Source organism: Empidonax traillii, unplaced genomic scaffold (genome assembly GCF_003031625.1).
Source record: "Empidonax traillii isolate 1590-97213 ecotype Southwest subspecies unplaced genomic scaffold, ASM303162v1 scaffold87:size1256882, whole genome shotgun sequence".
Taxonomy (NCBI): domain Eukaryota; kingdom Metazoa; phylum Chordata; class Aves; order Passeriformes; family Tyrannidae; genus Empidonax; species Empidonax traillii.
In genome coordinates, this window is record NW_020955280.1 from 915,281 (window position 1) to 931,299 (window position 16,019).

The window sequence follows — 16,019 nt, forward strand, 5'->3', positions numbered from 1 at the left end:
CAGCCCTTCTCAGGTTTCTCTGCTGTATTTTTTTAGTGCAGAGGTTTTCACAACTGTCTCTTCCACTTGGGTAAAACAGGGAAAGGGAAATAATAATAATAATAATTATAATAGTGATAATAATAATAATAATAATAATGGCAATAATAAAAAACCAAAAGCAGCTTGATGTGGGCAAAAGCAGAAAACAAGAGAATGGGGTAGAGAACAGGCTAAATTTAAAATTGTAATTGGCTGACTTCCACAGGCTTGCGGGTGTTTTAATGACTCATAATAACTTCATTTAAAACCAGCTGAGCAGAAAATAGATTGGAGAGGAGCCTCAGGCCATTATGGATTTGTTTTTTTTTTGACAAGCTCTGTTTTCGGCAGCCAGGAAGGCACTCGCAGAGGGCTCGGCTGCTGCGCTCCCCGAGTTGGTGGTCTGCCCGGCAGAGATTGTATAGAAACCAGGGCCGGCTCTTCTTTTTTTTTCCCTGATTAAAAATAGATGCCTTGAGGTATTATTTTAGCATCACTGTGGTTTGATGCTTTTTTTCTTTGCACTTCTGATGTGGTAAACGGAACATAAATAAAATTGTTTTTGAAATTACTGAATTAATTAGGTAGTAAAGCGACGGCAGTGCATAAATTTACTTAGCATTTTTTTTTTAATCCATATTTCCCCCTTCCATCTTCACCTTCTCACCAATTACAGGCTGTTAATAATATATAATCCAAAATTTTTATTAATCCCCTCTGCTGCGGGAGGAGATGTCACATTGTACCAGTGGGGCCATCAAGCTGAAATGGCAGTGGGGAAGGGCTGTATCCCCACCACCACTGATCTCACCAATTTCCCATCTTCTTCCTCCCTTACCCATCCTCCTCCTTCTCATTCAGAGGATGCTGGTGGCCTCTCTTTTTGCTTTATTCCTTCTCTTTTCCTGGGCTAGAGTTCAGAGTGCCTCTCCCACAGCCGCTCAGCCTCCAGCCCCACGGAAGTTTCTCTTCCCCAATAAAGTCATTAAGTGATGGGCTCTGGGAGGGACTGTTGGGGTGATGGTGGCTGAAATGAGATGAGCTCTGTCATCCAACCCACCGAGCTAAGCCTGGTTGGTGGGGAGGGAGCCGCAGCCCTTGCCTCACCCACAGGGATGCTCACCACAATCTGTGGGGCATCCCACTCCCGAGAGCCACTCTATGCCCTGGCAACGCTGCCTGGCCCAGCCGGAATCAGACTATTCCCTTCCATTTCTTGGAGAAGAACTTAAATAATAGAGTCATGGAATCTTTAAGTTGGAAAAGACCTTCAAGATCAAGTCCAGCCTGAGTTCTGCCCCTCCTCGTGGCTTTGCTGGGGGCACTACAGACCTGGGCAGCTCCGACCTTGCCGGGCGGGCATGGGGCAGCAACGACTGCGCAGATTGCACGGGATGGAGCAAGTGGAGGCTCCTCGCCCGTTTGCAGCAGGGACCTTTATTAGGTAGGGGCCATAAATTTGCTTGCACGGATATAAATGTACGGCGGGGGGGTTGGTGCCAACAGCGAGGCTCGCGCCGAAACGCAGCCGATACTTGGCAGCACGCGGAGTCCTGTCCCATCGGGCAGATCATCCGGAGATATCTATACACTGTAGGCGATACGAGGCGCTGGCTAAATATACTCTCCAAACCCGCGCGTGCCTTCGGAGGGGATGATGGTTTCTGTTTAAAGTGGGGAGGAAGGCGAGAGGGGGAGAAGAGAGCCCTGCCACGAGCTCCGCTTTCCAACGTGTCCTACTCCCTTTCATAACAAACAGCGAACCGTGGTGGGTTTTTTTCTGAGCCCTGTTATAATAAGCTCAGATGTTGGATGACATTTTTCCCGGTGACTCACATAGTAAAATTAACCTTGAACTATTTACATATTCAATCGCCGCCCTCCTCCTCCTCCTCCCCCTCCCCGCCGGCGTGTGTACATTACAGGAATTCTGGCTCCGTATCAGTTTTTGTTTTGCTGACGAGAAAAAAAAAAAAAAACAGAGACAGAAAAAAAATTCCCCTCGCCTGGAGTACACATCTACTTGAGGGAAAGAACACGCAGTCCTGGCCTTTGGAAATTGGCAGGCGGCGTGCTGTTCCCGCGCTGATAAGAGGTACTGTAAATAAAACTGTACGGCAGCGCCTGCTGTAAATGCCCCGCGTCTGTACTCATTGTTCTGACAGCTCCGGCTTTTTTTGGGTCCGCTGTTTTGGTACACACTGTGCTTCCTTATGTAAGCCAGCGCGCCCAGCTCCTCCCGGCGTTCGCCCTGTTTATTTTCGCCTCGCCAGGAATTTTTCCTCCCCCCCCTCCCACCCCCAGCCAGATGCTGGCCGCCTTTGCCTCGCCTGGCTGTGCCTCCCTGGGGCTCTGCGGCCCCTCCAACCACAGCTTGTGGAGAGCACCGGCGTGTCCATCCTCCCCCCCTCACCCCACGTGGAAGGGGGGGGAGATAAAGCAAAGCCCGTGTTTAGCAGGGCCCTGGTGCATCTCAGCCCGTGGATGCAGCGAGAACCCCCCTGAGCACAGGACCCCTGGCATCACCGGTGCATGGCCACAGGGAAGGAGCACGTGCTGGCAGTTGCCCTGCCCTGGGAGGACCTGTTGCTGCCATGGGTTGCCACATCCTCACTAATCATGGGTTGCTGTATCCTCATGGATCACACTTTGACGTGGTGGGGCCGGCAGAGCTTCGAGTGGCGATGGAGAGCCATTGCCTTGGCAACTGCCGGCTGCGCATCGCCTGCACCGTGTGCCGAGCGGAGGGCAGCCCACGCCGCTGCCCTATTGATCTGACCCTCTCCTCCCTGGCAGCTTCTCCCCATTCCAGCATCTTCATGGCCGTGCTCCTCTCCCTGCCACGGGTGAGAGAAGGGACCACTGTCAGCACCTGCATCTTGGCTATCCCTTAAAGCATCCCGGGCACGTGGTCCCCTGGCCAGCAGCAGGTGAGGGGGAGTTCCCACCACCCTTCTCATGGTGCCCCAAGGTTTGGGTGTGTTTGCCCCTTCGGAGCAGCCGCACGGCCCAGGCACACTCAGGTTGTTTTGAATGCAAACTTGACATCGCAGCGAGGGCGGTGGGGAACAACATATGCACAGTAAACAGGCAGACTGTCATATTGATTAACAGATGAGACCTCTATTATCGATCAGCGCTTGGCGAGAAAATTTATCACTTTTAATTTCGCCACTGCCAAATATTTCTGCCTGCAAGCCAGCCTTTACTGAGACAATTTAAAGGCAAAGGAATTCTCTTTTGAATGCATGTCATGATACCTCTCTCTATTGCTTTCTCTACACACCTTTCCCCAAATCCCGCCCTGACAGTGGGACAGGGGGCTTGAGGGGTGGGAAGGGGGTGAGAGGCACAGTCTGGACCCCTGAAAATGTGCAGCAAAGCGTTCTGTGGGGTGGTGCCCCTGCTTTGAAGGCTGCCCTGTCACATTTAGCTCCTCTCAACAGATGAGTCAAACCTTGAAATCTAAGAAATAGGGCCTCAGCTTTGTCCCACACAGATGCCATTGAATGTTGTGCGTGTTGTTAATCTGGTTTCATCTGAAAGGTCCTTATGTGCTGTTGGGAATCCTGGGTTTTTCCTCAGTCAGTTGAACCATTCCAGCCACATCCCTGATCAGGTCCGTCCTTGGGTACTGGAAACAGCAGCCATGATGGGAAAGGGCAGGAAACCAATTGCAATTGGATCGGTTACAGTGCTAATGAAACGCATTGATGTTTAATGATTTTTTTAAAAGATAAATAAATAAATAAATAAATTTATTCTTTTCCTGGCAAGCAACTCTGTATTTTGCTGTGACGTGCAAGGAATGGGAGTGCAGGGCTAAGTGACGTGCTGCTTTTGGTGTCTGCACAGGAGACACTAAACGTGAAACCCCTCCACGGCACCAGTCCTGTGGTGTTAATGCTGCAGGTGGCCGCAGCAAATGTCCCTGTGCAGGTTCAGGTGGGTGTCCATCTGTCTCCCAAATAACCCTCCTCTCCCCTTTCTCTCCCCAGCGGGTGCCAAAGCCCTGATCTGCGATCAGTGCGGTGCCCAGTTCTCGAAGGAAGATGCCCTGGAGACACACCGGCAGACACACACTGGTACGTGGCACTCCCCTTCCATCCTTCACTTAGGCACAGGCTTAACATTTGGGCTGCTTTTGTCACCCTTTGCCCAGCAGAGAGCTGGACCCTCTGCAGTTCTGCCTCTGCCTTGCCCTGGCAGCCTCAGTTCCTCTTACAGTAAAGCACGGATTTAGGCACAGGTTGGCACTGCACCATTGCACCACTGCTCGGCATTGCTGTGGGAAACGATGGTGCAGCAAATGGGAGGTCATTTGTTCCCTCTGTGAGCAAACGCCATCCCTGTCCAAAGAGCTCCCAGCAGTTGGCTTCTGCCATGTTTCTGCTCTCGTACTTCCCAGCCTTTCAGCAGCACTGCCATGGGGAGCACAAGAAGCTCCTTATGCTTCTTGCAAAGGCCACTGCGCCCAGGAAAGGTTTGCTATGGGATTTGGGGAAATTAATGGCCAGGCAGTCCCAGGTGGAGCCTTTCACCCCACAAAGCCAGGATGGAGCAGGGCAGAGCACCAGCTCCTCCCATGCTATATCAGGAGCAGTTTAACCGAGAACAGTGTTGTCTTTCAGTGCTGAAAGCCCTGATAAATGCCACTGGCGGTGAGTTTGTGCTCGGGGCTGGCACAGAGAGCCCCTCCAGCTTCACGCCGGGGGGTTGAGGATCAGTGCAAAGTGCTGTGTCACCAGGTGGGAATGGCTCTGACTGTCATCTGGTCATGGAGCTGTGTTGGCCCAGGACCAGTCCATAAATCCCAGAGTACTTGCCCTCCCTGTCTGGAGCCGTATGGCTGGAGGCCAAGCTTTGCCGTTCCGGGTGTATTTGAAAACCGTGTGCTGTAGGGTGAGAACGAGGAGGAGGAGGAGGAGGCTGTGACAGGGCAGTCAGCTCAGCTAGGAACTGACTGTGCAGGGCTGAGAGACCTAAGCCCAAGCAGGGGGTTCAAGGTGGCTGAGCAAATAGTGGCTACTTCCCCCTTTCCTTCTATTTCCCAGACTGATTGAGCATCCTGGGGCAGCTGGTGGGAGCCTGACCATGCAGGTCAGTGATGTCTGCACCCAAAAACATCCCACAGATGTAGAGCAGCAACATGGTTTGACTCACAAACCTGGCATAGCTATGGGGCTTAAACCCCCTTTGGCTGGTGAATTCTGGGGCCTGGACTGTGCCAAAGATCAAAGGGCAACAGGCAACCAGAGCAGGGGGACACAGTGACCCAAGCAAAGCGGGTTTGTCATCACCACCTCTGGCTGTAAACATGTCAGAGTGGGGCTGGGTGGCGAGGGCAGATGAAATGAATCGCTTCCTCTCCTCTACTGGCACACAGAGTGCCCTACCCTGGCACAGAAAGCATCCCTCCCCTGCCTCGCTATAATTAACCCCTTTCCCAAATAACAGCATCTCCCAGAACCCATTCATTTTGGACGTCCTCCCTTTGCCCTTAGCAGCAGGTTGGTTGGCAAAAGACCTTACAACTTTCCAGGTAAAAAAAAAAAAAAAATAGACCTTTTTGGTAGGGAAGCAGGTAGATTCCTTCTGGGGGTTTCCTTGCAGCGTGTGGGGCTGTTTCCCATGTGCACAGTCAGCACCCAGGATCCCCTTTATCCTGTTTCCTTTCCCACTGCCCTCCCTGCTGCTTCAAATGACAGCGACAACATGGAGCCAGGTTGTTTTACACGTGCTGCATCGAGCACTGCTCATTTCTATGGCAGGAAACTGACGCCTCACTTCCCAAAGCAAGGCAAAAAACAAGAAGAGATACCAAAAAAATGGTTCCTGCTTGTAAGCACAGCACTGGCTGTGCTGTGTGCAGCCCCACTGACATGGGGCCAAGATGCCCTCTCCGGGTGTGCGCTGTCCTTGGCCCCCATCCCATCACAATAGGAAAAGCAGCAACTGTTTTGGCTCATCTTCCAGCAGCACAAGCTCAGTGCCATGCCAGGGGGGAGAGCATGGAAAATTCCTTACCCTTCTCCTAAAATGTAGAGGAAAAAACAGTGTGTTGAGAAGACGGCCTGACTACCCCCAGGCAGCACCTCTGGGAGTCGGGATGCGCACACAGCCAGTGTTCGTGCTGACGGGTTTTGGGCTCGCGCCGACGTTTATAAATATCAGAGGTGACTTGTCTTGAGTTTCCTCCCGTGTGCCAAGGCAGTTAGCGCGTGGTGGCCGGTGTCAGTCCCCGGGACGGCATGGATTTACTCCTGACCCAATTTCACGTGGGCATGATCAACACCCAGTACAGAGCGTGTTTGCTTCGGTGTGTAGTTGGCTCTGATCTGTGGGGTCAGCGTGCCCCCGGCCGCGCCACCGAGGATGCACAGGACCCTTCACTATCCCCTGCCCCCACGCCCCATGAGCATCCCATTCCCTCATCCCATACCCACATCTCTCATATCCCTCATATCGCCTGCCCAGAGACACAAGTAGCAGAAAAGAGTTAATAAAACCAACGTATAAGTGAAAATTGAAAAGCTCTATATCTTCTCCCCCTTTTTCTTTCCCCCCTTTTTTTCTCTTTTGCTGGGATGTTGGTAGTGTTTTGATTTAATAGTTGGCCAAACACAAGGGTCTATTTTATTCAGAGTTTACAGGCCTCAGGGCTGTTATTCCTCCAAATTTAATAGCATTGAAATTGCAGGGTTGGCGATAATTTGCCTATCACTTTCTGCTCTCCCATTGATGTTTATTGTCAGCGGGATGGAATCTCAATCCGATTCACTTAGATAACATGTCTGTTAAACATTTAGATAATTGTGCCATCATTAACTTGTCACATTATTTTAGAGATTCAAAACAGTCGTGCAGTATAAGCAGAGGTACAAAGGGAGAAAAATCCAGTGGTGAGAGCAAGAACCCAGGAGCAGAGGCGGCAGGATGTCCCCACACTGGGTCCCATGGCAAATGTTGCTTGATGGCCACAAAGGGATTTTTAAAAATTTTTTAAATTATTTTTTTTGCTATATGCTAGAGCTCTTGGTGCTTTTCTGTGGAAGAGCATCCCAGAAAGTCTGTTACTGGCTTGGGTTTGCCAAGGGATGCATGGGAGCCTGGAGGAGGCAGAGGGGGGACTGCACTGGAGCTGCGCTGTCACACAGGCACATGCTGTCCCCATTCTTGGCAAACGTACAATGAGTCCAATTCATTGCATATTTGTCTTATTGCCTCATGTTTATTTCGCTTTTGCTGCCTCAGAATGGTCCCTGCCCAAAAGCTGGCAGCAGTGCTGCAGGTATACGGCATGCTGCTTCGTCCCTTCATTGGGAAATGAAGGGTTATGAGCAAGTGGAACTTTACATGTGAGTTTAGTGATGAGAGCTGTAAATCACATTGAAACATGATTTCTGTTTGCCTCACACTCAGTGTGGTGCCACGAGCTGTTGTCAGGCCAGCACTCTGCTGGGACGCTTGGGATGACTCTGCCAATGGCTAGGGCTTGTCTTGGTGGTGGCACTGGTTGCCAACAGCCATCTGCAACGTGCCTGCTCTGATGGCAAGTGGCACAGTTTGGGAGATGCCTCTTGTCCTGCTGCATCATCTCCCACGGCTTGCTCGGAGCAGACCTGACGTCTTCCTGGCCTGCCTGCGATTTTCTGTTACCATTTCACAGGACTCAGGAGAGTTTTCTGAGAGCAGCTCGATGAGGCTTCTGGGGGAAATACCTCCAGATCCATAGCTAGAGATAACGCACTGTAGTATTAAGTATGCTTAGAGGTAATTATCCCTTCTGTGCTCGCCTTGGCTCCACGTCCCAGGGGAAGGGAGCACCAGCGATGCTCTGCTGTGATGCCCAGTCAGTGCTTTGCAGATTTTCTGTTGGGTGCAAGAGTGGATTTTGGATGCTCAGGTACTGGCCCCAGCTCACACAGGGTTTGGGGGCAGCAGGTCCTGGGGGCGCAGCACAGAGCCCCTTTGTCTGACAGTAATGTCCTGTGACAGTGCTTGAAATCTGAGTCCTGGCACGCATTCCTGCAGCCGGGAATCTCCCTGCCTTCCAGACCACGGCTGCTTCTGCCACCTTGACAGCAAATGGCAGCAAGAATTCCCTGCACTCCAAGGTGGACGCATGGGGAAGTGTGATGAGGCCAGGCGACATCCAAGCCGGTGGATTCACCAAAACATGCAAGGAGCTGGGAACGTGGCACAGCCATGCAGCCGCAGCAGCACTGGGGCAGTGGTCCGCCTTTAATTTTCCTGTGCAAATACTATTTAAAGCGTGATGAGAAAAGCCCTCTCGCTAAGCTACAGAGAAATCTTTCTTGTCCTTTAATTCTAGATGAAGGGGATTAGTGTGAACATATTTAACCTCTGACCCGCAGACAAAAGCATTTTCAAATTTAGTTGACAAGTGGCTCCCCATTTAACCGAACCAGTGCAGTATCACAGCAAGTTTTTTCCCTTCCCTCCCCTGAAAGCTTTAACATCCATTGTTGCCCTGTAGCACCACAGGGACTCGGCAGCCCTCGTCTGCTGGTGTTTAGGGTGCTGGTCAGAGCCTCGTAAGGGACCCCAGCATGGCACAGTCACTGCTAGAACCCTCAAAGGCTTCACAAAGCCAGCAGGTAGCCAACCCCCAAAAAAGCAGTCTTCTGTAGATGGGGCTGGTTTCTCCCTGGTTTCCTCATGTCCACCTCAGCACTGGCACGTGCCTGCCTATGATGGCACAGAGGATGTTTGGCTGTCCCTCTGGAGCACAAAGAGATGCCTTGGTCCCCCTTTACTCTGGAGCACAAGGGATCAGCTATGGCAGGTTTGAGGATGCTGGGCACTACCATGTCGGGCTTTCTAAAAGAGGGATGAAACGCGGGCTCGTAGGCAGCCGGGGTCTCCTGGTCCAGCGGAGGAATGCCGAGAGGGGCCTCCCGTCAGGAGCCGGTGTCCGTTTACAGTGCATCTCTCATAAACCCGGCGGCGGGGGCGAGGGCAGGGGGACCGGCCCTCCTGGTATGTGATTGATTATCTGGTATTTATGCCATTGAGGACTTTTCAGCGGCTCGGGGTCAGGGGGTCATCTCATGTGTCTTGCTGCAAATCCGCTTCCTTTTGTACAGTGCGGGCTGGGTGAGCAGACACACAAAAACAGCTTTTTCTTTTCCTTGGGAAAAAGGGGAGGGGGGCGGGCTGGTGTCAATGAATTTTTTTTTTCAACCTTTCCTGAATAGTGTCCTTTTTAATTCCAAAGAACTTTTAATTAAAAGTAGCAGGAAAGTTCATCTCGACAAGGTTTAACTTACCTTAGCAGTTACTTTTGTCCCCCAGGATTCGCATCTCCCTGCTTTACAAAAACCCCCCAAGAACTGGGGGCCAGGCTACGCTCAGTGCCGCTCTGCATCTCCCCGGCTTTGCAGAGGGGGCCTTTTCTTCTTTTCTCTTTTTTTAATGATGGGGGTGCAGGAATAATAAGCAGATGCTGCGAGTCCCGGCTTTGTGCCTTGCGGCAGCCGGTCACTCCGCTGGCCGGGCTTTGCCGGGCAGCCGCCCCAATGCCAAAAGGGTCATTTGTTCAGATGGGATGTGAACCACGGTTCTGCAGTGGCTCCGTGGGGCCAGAGGATACCAGAGTGGTGCCACCCTGGCCACGAGAGATGCCCGAGTGAAGCGAGTGGGCAGTGGGCGGGTGCCGCTCTGTGCCAGGTGGGATGGTGGCAGTGGTGACAGCAGTGGTGATAGGGATCTCCCATGGGAAGACCCCTCAGTCTCCTCACCAAAGCTCTTCAGTGGGAAACAGAACAGTTTCTAGCACATCAGTTGAACTACAGTTGAGAAGCAATGGGGGAAATGTACTGGGTTTTCAGCAGAAAGTCAAATTGTTTTTTCAGATGTTTTCACTCCAAATTCCAACTGAGAAGAGGAAATCTTGGAAGCCAGTGTGGTGAAGACAAGTAAGGATGTAGATGGCAGCTTCCCATCTGATGCAGTCACCAGAAATGCCTCCTCTGGTTTCCCCAGCGAAACTGGTCCTCAGGAAGGGCAGGGATGTCTTCCTTGGGAATGGCAGGGGGGAATCCAGCATTCTTCAGGATTGAGAGTGATGGGATCAGCTTAGGGCAAAGTAGCACAAAAGGAAGGTGCTGCACATAGACACCTCAATACCAGATTAGTCCATTTTGGCCAGGTGGTATGTATGCTTTGCCAGGAACAGGAGCAGTTTTCCATTGGTACCTTTAGGACTGAAACAGCTGAGTGCTGTTTTTTTCCAGGTTTGATCAGGATTGAGGCTACCTGAATGGTTTTGATATATATTGGTGTATTTTGATAGATATTCAGGACAATGAAAAGGCTTTGGAGAGTACAGCTTTGCAGGGAGGATGTGCCTCCAGCTTTGGCCAGAAGGCTTTAGGGATTGCAAACAGCTTCAAACAAGTGTTTGGCCTGAAAAAATGGAAATTGGGCTGGAAAGTACAGCACACCAGAGCTGTGAAGTGTCCACAGTGCTGGCATGGCGTTAGGAGCTTGGGAACCTCCCGCCTTCCTCAGCTGGCAGGTGGAGATGCAGTAAATGGGATTGGCCCCTAAAAACTCCCTCTGCCAGATTTGTGCAGTATCAGTTTCTTCAGGAAGAGGAAAAAAGCTCAGGCTCTGCCAGTGTGGGCTGGGGTGATGCTGAGCATGTCCCTTCCTTCCAAAGCCTGGGGCCCACATTCAGGGAGGGCAGGATGGGGTCAGACATGCAGTGCTCCATGATGGCCTGCCCCCTGTGCTCTGGGTAGGGGTATGCCTGGACCCGTGCTGTCCCTCAGGAGCATCCCTTGCACACCAGGAGCTGCCTGCATCCCTTGGATTGCATCTCCACAGTGGGCTTAGCATCCTGCCCTGGAGATGGGGTGCACACCACGGTCCTCCTCAGCAGTGAACCCCACACAGCCCCCAAAAACACCTCCCTCACTGAGCACCCCATTCAGGCCCGTGTGCGGCCACAGGACTTCACCCAGTGTGGGTCCAGCTGCTGCCGTGATTGACGCAAAGCCAGTCTATAAATAAAGTCTTTCTCTCCTCTCATAAAGACTTTGCAGTTTAGTTTGCTTTCAAGGTCAAGATCAGACCTTTCTAAATAAACACATATCAAAGGATCATTAGCGGAGCAGCACTGTTAAATTGAGATATTAACTTCTGTCAGCCACGCGTTTCCTTTTTGTTCTGTAACTCGCGACTGCGGCGGGTTTTTATTATTTTGGCCCTAGGCGGTAGCATCTGGCTTCTGTAGAGACTGTAAAAATTAAAAAGCAACACAAATCATTGCGAGAGAAAAGCAGTAAATTCAATGATAAGAATTTAAAATTAAAATGTTTCGGCGCTTTTATATTCCGCAAAACATGAAACGAATGAGTTGTGTGCCTGTTGCCATAAAGCCGCCGCTGCTAATCGTCGCCAGGCTCCTTCCCTCCCGCACGCACCCTCATAATCCCTCTGCCTTGGCAATCGCAGGGAAGCGGTGAGGGAAGGTGATGGTGATGTCGATGGTGACAGTGATGGAGGGCGGTGGGGCAAGGCACAAGGTCCCACCGATGGGACTGGGGGGGAGCAACGGGCTCCCCAAAATTGAGGCAAGACAGGGATGCACTTGTCCCACCGTGCTCAAAGGGAGGCAGAAAGGTTGAGCTGGGAGGCTGTGACTAATGTGCTGGGTCACCAGGATGCAGGACTGCATTGTCCCCCAGGTCCAGAATAAATCACCCCCAGCAGGCGTGGGCTGCCCATGCCAGAGCTGCAGCTCAGGGTGTGGCACCCACTGCCCAGGATGCTGTGGGCACCTGCATCTCGAGCATCCTCCATGTGCATCCTGCCCAGGCAATGGGGCGAGCAGGAACATGCCGAATGAGAAGCAACCCCGTGCATCGTTGTAGGAGCAAAAAATGAGGCATTAAGGTTTGAGGGGGTTTTTTAATCCCCCGTGCTCGCAAGGTCAATGTTGTACATCTGCTCTGAAATGCTGAGTTTTCCTTGGCATTGGTAAAAGGGGGAGTGGGCATGGAGACAGCAGGCAGTGCTGGGAGCATGCCCTGCCCTCCTGTTGCAGCTGGAGCAGCCGCATGCAACCTGCAAGGAAAAACCAGCAGCGCTGGCAGAAGAGCGGGCAGCGCCGGCTGCTTTTTAAGAATTAATTTCCCGTAGTCAGTTAAGTTGAGAAGAAAGCTGCACTATCTCTGAGTAAATAATAATAATCAAACAAATGCCCCCTTGGGAGAAGTTGCCTTCCATAAAGATGTTAATTAGCATGGAAGCCGAGCCATGGAGTCCGGAGGCAGCCTTTGAAACCAGGATGATTTGGTGACTCTGGCAAGAAACCCTGCACATCTCTGTTTATCATCCAGGGTTTTCCCTCATCTCTCCACTTAACCATGACGGTTGTAGAGATTGTTCATCTCAGAACAGAAACAGGTGCCACCATCATCCCTCAATAGCACTGAAGCAGATGAGGGTCTCAGAGGGTTGGCTCTACAAACACCCCTACAAACCCAGTTATCCAGGCAGGCATGTGCAGATCTCCCTCCTCGAGGGGTCCTTCACAATGCCCCATGGGTGCACTTTAGTGCAGCCACCAAAAACATCACTTTGGGTTTCATAATAATCCCAAAAACAGACATCATCTTCTTACCCTGCACAAGCGTCCACTGCCCTCTTGGGGCAAAATGCAGCCTTGGTGCTGGTACCATCGCCAATGTCCCCAGGCCATGCTGGTGCCCACTCTTCTGCCTGTCCTTTATCAGCCATCCTATTCCTCCTCAGTTCCATGGCAGCAGGACACGCGCAGTGTCCCCCTGTAGCCTTGTGCCAAGCTGAGCCCAGTGCCTTCAGGCTGCCCTTAAGGCCAGCTGTGCCGGGTCTCAGGTGCTGGAGCTGTGACAGGATGTTCCAGGCAATGTGCCCCTTGCCAGCACTGGTGCCTCTCCCAGCCTTCCCATGGGCAGGGCTGAAAGGGAGAGCTATCTGCCTCTCTCTGGCTGTCATTGCTAATGGCTCCTTCCTCCCCATTGCTGCTGTTCCTGCATGCCAGGGCCTGCAGCCTCCCCTGTGGTGGCAGCCAGCAGCGTTGGCCAGGAGGTGGAGGCTGGTAGGGAACCCTTGACACACTGACAAAAAAACGTCAAACATCCCTGAAATCTCATCTCAGGAGAACCAACAGCCCTCAGGCTTCTGCTTTACGTGGCCAGGTTGTTTTGGAACCATTCACCTCCGTCTTAAGGACTGCAGTAGTATCAGCTCACCTCTTTGGCACGTGCATTACGTAAGAGATGATGTTAAACATGAAGAGTGAAGGAGGAGGGAGCCTTGTGGGAGACCCCGAATTGGCAGGACATTTTGGGGGTTTCAGGGTGGATGCAGGAGGCAGCATCATCAGCATCCGTTGACACGAGCACCCTTGTGCCTGAGGTAATGCCTTCCTGGCATACCCCTCTGCAGCCTTTGGTTCTGGGTTCCTGATCATTGCAGTAGTGGGTGAATCTGCCTCATTTTTAGAGTCTGATAACACAGCTCTGAGGACAGGCAGGAAAAGATGGCAGTGTTATAAGGAGGACTCAGAGAGGGGTGATTTGGTTTGCGCATCCCGGCATCGGTGCCACGTGCCTGGGGACTGCCGGCCCCGTGCCGCCACAGCTGGGGCTCAGCAGGGGTTGCTTCAGCAGCACGGTGGCACTGGTCCCCTTCAGTCCCCCCTCCCCTGCTGCTGCAGCATCCCCAGGTCACCCCACGCCCGCCTACACAGCAGGTCTGGGCTCGGTGGTGCTGCCAGGGGCTCTGGGGGGCCAGCGGGACAGCACACGGACTCGTGTTCTAGCATGGGGGGAAAAACTTGAAGTCAAATGTCTGAAAGTCAGATCCCTTTTTAGTATGAATTTGCTGTATCTCATTCTGAGCACTAATTCCAATTTAATTGCAAGTGGCCTGAAGCCTCTTCAATAGGAGTAACAAATGGTTTGATTTTGTAAACTTCATCAGACTGCATTTTAAATGCGACACACTAGCCCGGCTCGAATGCCAATGAAGCACTGAAGTAGCTCTCTGTTTACTAATTATCCGTTTTTACTTCAAGCCACGCTGGCTGGCTTGTCTGATTAAATCGGATTTGTGGGATAGAGAACAGCTAGCAGAGTTTTCTCTATAGTAAACGAGATTGAAACTATGGCCCGCCTGGCTGCACACTGTAAATTATATTTCCTTTTAAAGGGGACGTGTCGCCTTTCTGCCACTGGCACACCTCGTGCATCCATAACTCCACCAGAGTCCGGTGCCGAGGGAAACCCACGCCACGCTGCCTCCCTCGCCCATTGTCATGCTGGTTTTTAGTTTAATCCCTGCTCTGGCAGAGGCAGCAGGCAGGAGGTGGTGCTGTGCTAGATGCCACGGTGCTGCAGCATCCCTCACCGTGACTCGCACGGGCACACTGTCACACGTCACATCTCGCTCGTCATCATGTCTGTGGCAATGGCACTGCTCTGGGATGGAGCTGCTGGAGAACAGCAATGTGCATCCCCAGGCTTGAGGCCATAGGCTTTTCCCTCCAGCAAGCATCCCCCCCCTAAAAATCAGTTTTGGGACCACCTCCTATTTAAAAAATGTCCTGCAAGACATGGCCAGCGCACTCGCCCAAAGAGCATCTGATACCCAGCTCGGTAGCTTACGGCTACCGACACAGAGCACAAGGTCTGGCAGGAGCACAGAGGCCAGGGACGATGGGCAAAGGTGGTGGCCAAAAGTGGCCAAATGCAGCGTGCAGGGCTGCACTTAAACCTCCCCAGTTGCTAAGACTTTAATTCTGCGAGCTTGACCTACGCCGCCCCTTCCCTCAGTATCTATCTTTGTGCCTGGGGGCTTTTTATATTTTAATTTGCTTTTGAACGTCCTGCAAAATTAATGGCGCGCTCGGGGCCATTGTGCGGTGTACAGTAGAGGGAAGGGCCGTCGGCGCCCGCCGAGAGCCGGCGTGTTTCCCGGGGAATGAATTGCTCGCCCGCCTTCACCCCTTTTAATTGTTGACAGTAAAAAGCGTTTAAATGCTGCTTAATTTGTAATCATCTTCCTGCAAAAAGGGGAGAAACCATTAAAACGTCAGAGAAATGAATAAATCCATCTCTCACTGATTTGGGGTGGCAGCATTTCTTTATCAGAGGTGATTTTTCTTCCAATGGCTTAGGGCTGGCTCAGGGCTGTTGTGGCTGGAGCCCGGGGATGCGCTCATGGCAGGACAAGGGGACAAGTCCAGTGTTGCCCAGTGTGGCACCCTCTCATGAATTTTCCCATTTTTTCCTACCTCCCATCCTCTCTGCAAGGATGGGACATAGCTGACATGTCGCTTAAAAAAAAGTCAAGTGACTTGAAGGCCAGCAGCAGGCGGTGCCCAGCAGAGCCCTGGCATGGTGCCTTCTGCACCCCTTGGCTGCTGGAGACTGTCATCAGTGGAGCCTCAGAGCTGGGAACAAGCGGTGCCTGAGCTCAGTGCTCCATGTCCCACTGGTGGGCTCGATGCTGGGATGCAGGGTCATCTCCCACATCCTCCACCTCCACACCCGGCTGGCATCAGCCTTTGCACTCTGCAGATGCTCTGCTCTCAGAGGGCAGCTGGCACTGGGTGCCTCCACAGGCCATGCCAGCGCACGTTGACCTCCCACTTTAGGATATTTATCTACTTAATAATTCATTACCTGGGGGAAAAAAAAAAAATTAAGAAATTAAAATCCGCCTTTTGCAGGTCCTAGGAAGCAACACCCAGGGGATGCCCAGCTCCGGGACCAGCCCCGTCCCCCGTGTGTGCACAAGGCAGCTTGTCCCCATCGCTGCGGCTGCTGGAGTCGGCCCACTTTTTTATTCAAGCGGGGGCCAATTAGTTTCACAAATGAGGGCCCTACGGTGCCAGGGAGGATTTGTTACGGCCCCGCGCGCCGGCCCGGCGGCATTGTCCTGCCCTCCGCCCCCACGGGAGCCCATTGTCCCCGGCCCCA

The 16,019-nt window shown here is 52.3% G+C and overlaps 1 protein-coding gene across 4 annotated transcripts in view; it reads left to right on the plus strand.

Moving 5' to 3' along the window:
* ZBTB16 (zinc finger and BTB domain containing 16) overlaps positions 1-16,019 on the plus strand; it is a 53,264-nt gene that overhangs the window by 30,874 nt on the left and 6,371 nt on the right. For all 4 annotated transcript variants that reach the window (XM_027881381.1, XM_027881379.1, XM_027881380.1 and 1 more), the window contains one exon: positions 4,020-4,106. In XM_027881381.1, coding sequence (XP_027737182.1) covers positions 4,020-4,106 — 87 coding nt within the window. The remainder of the gene's footprint in view (positions 1-4,019; positions 4,107-16,019) is intronic.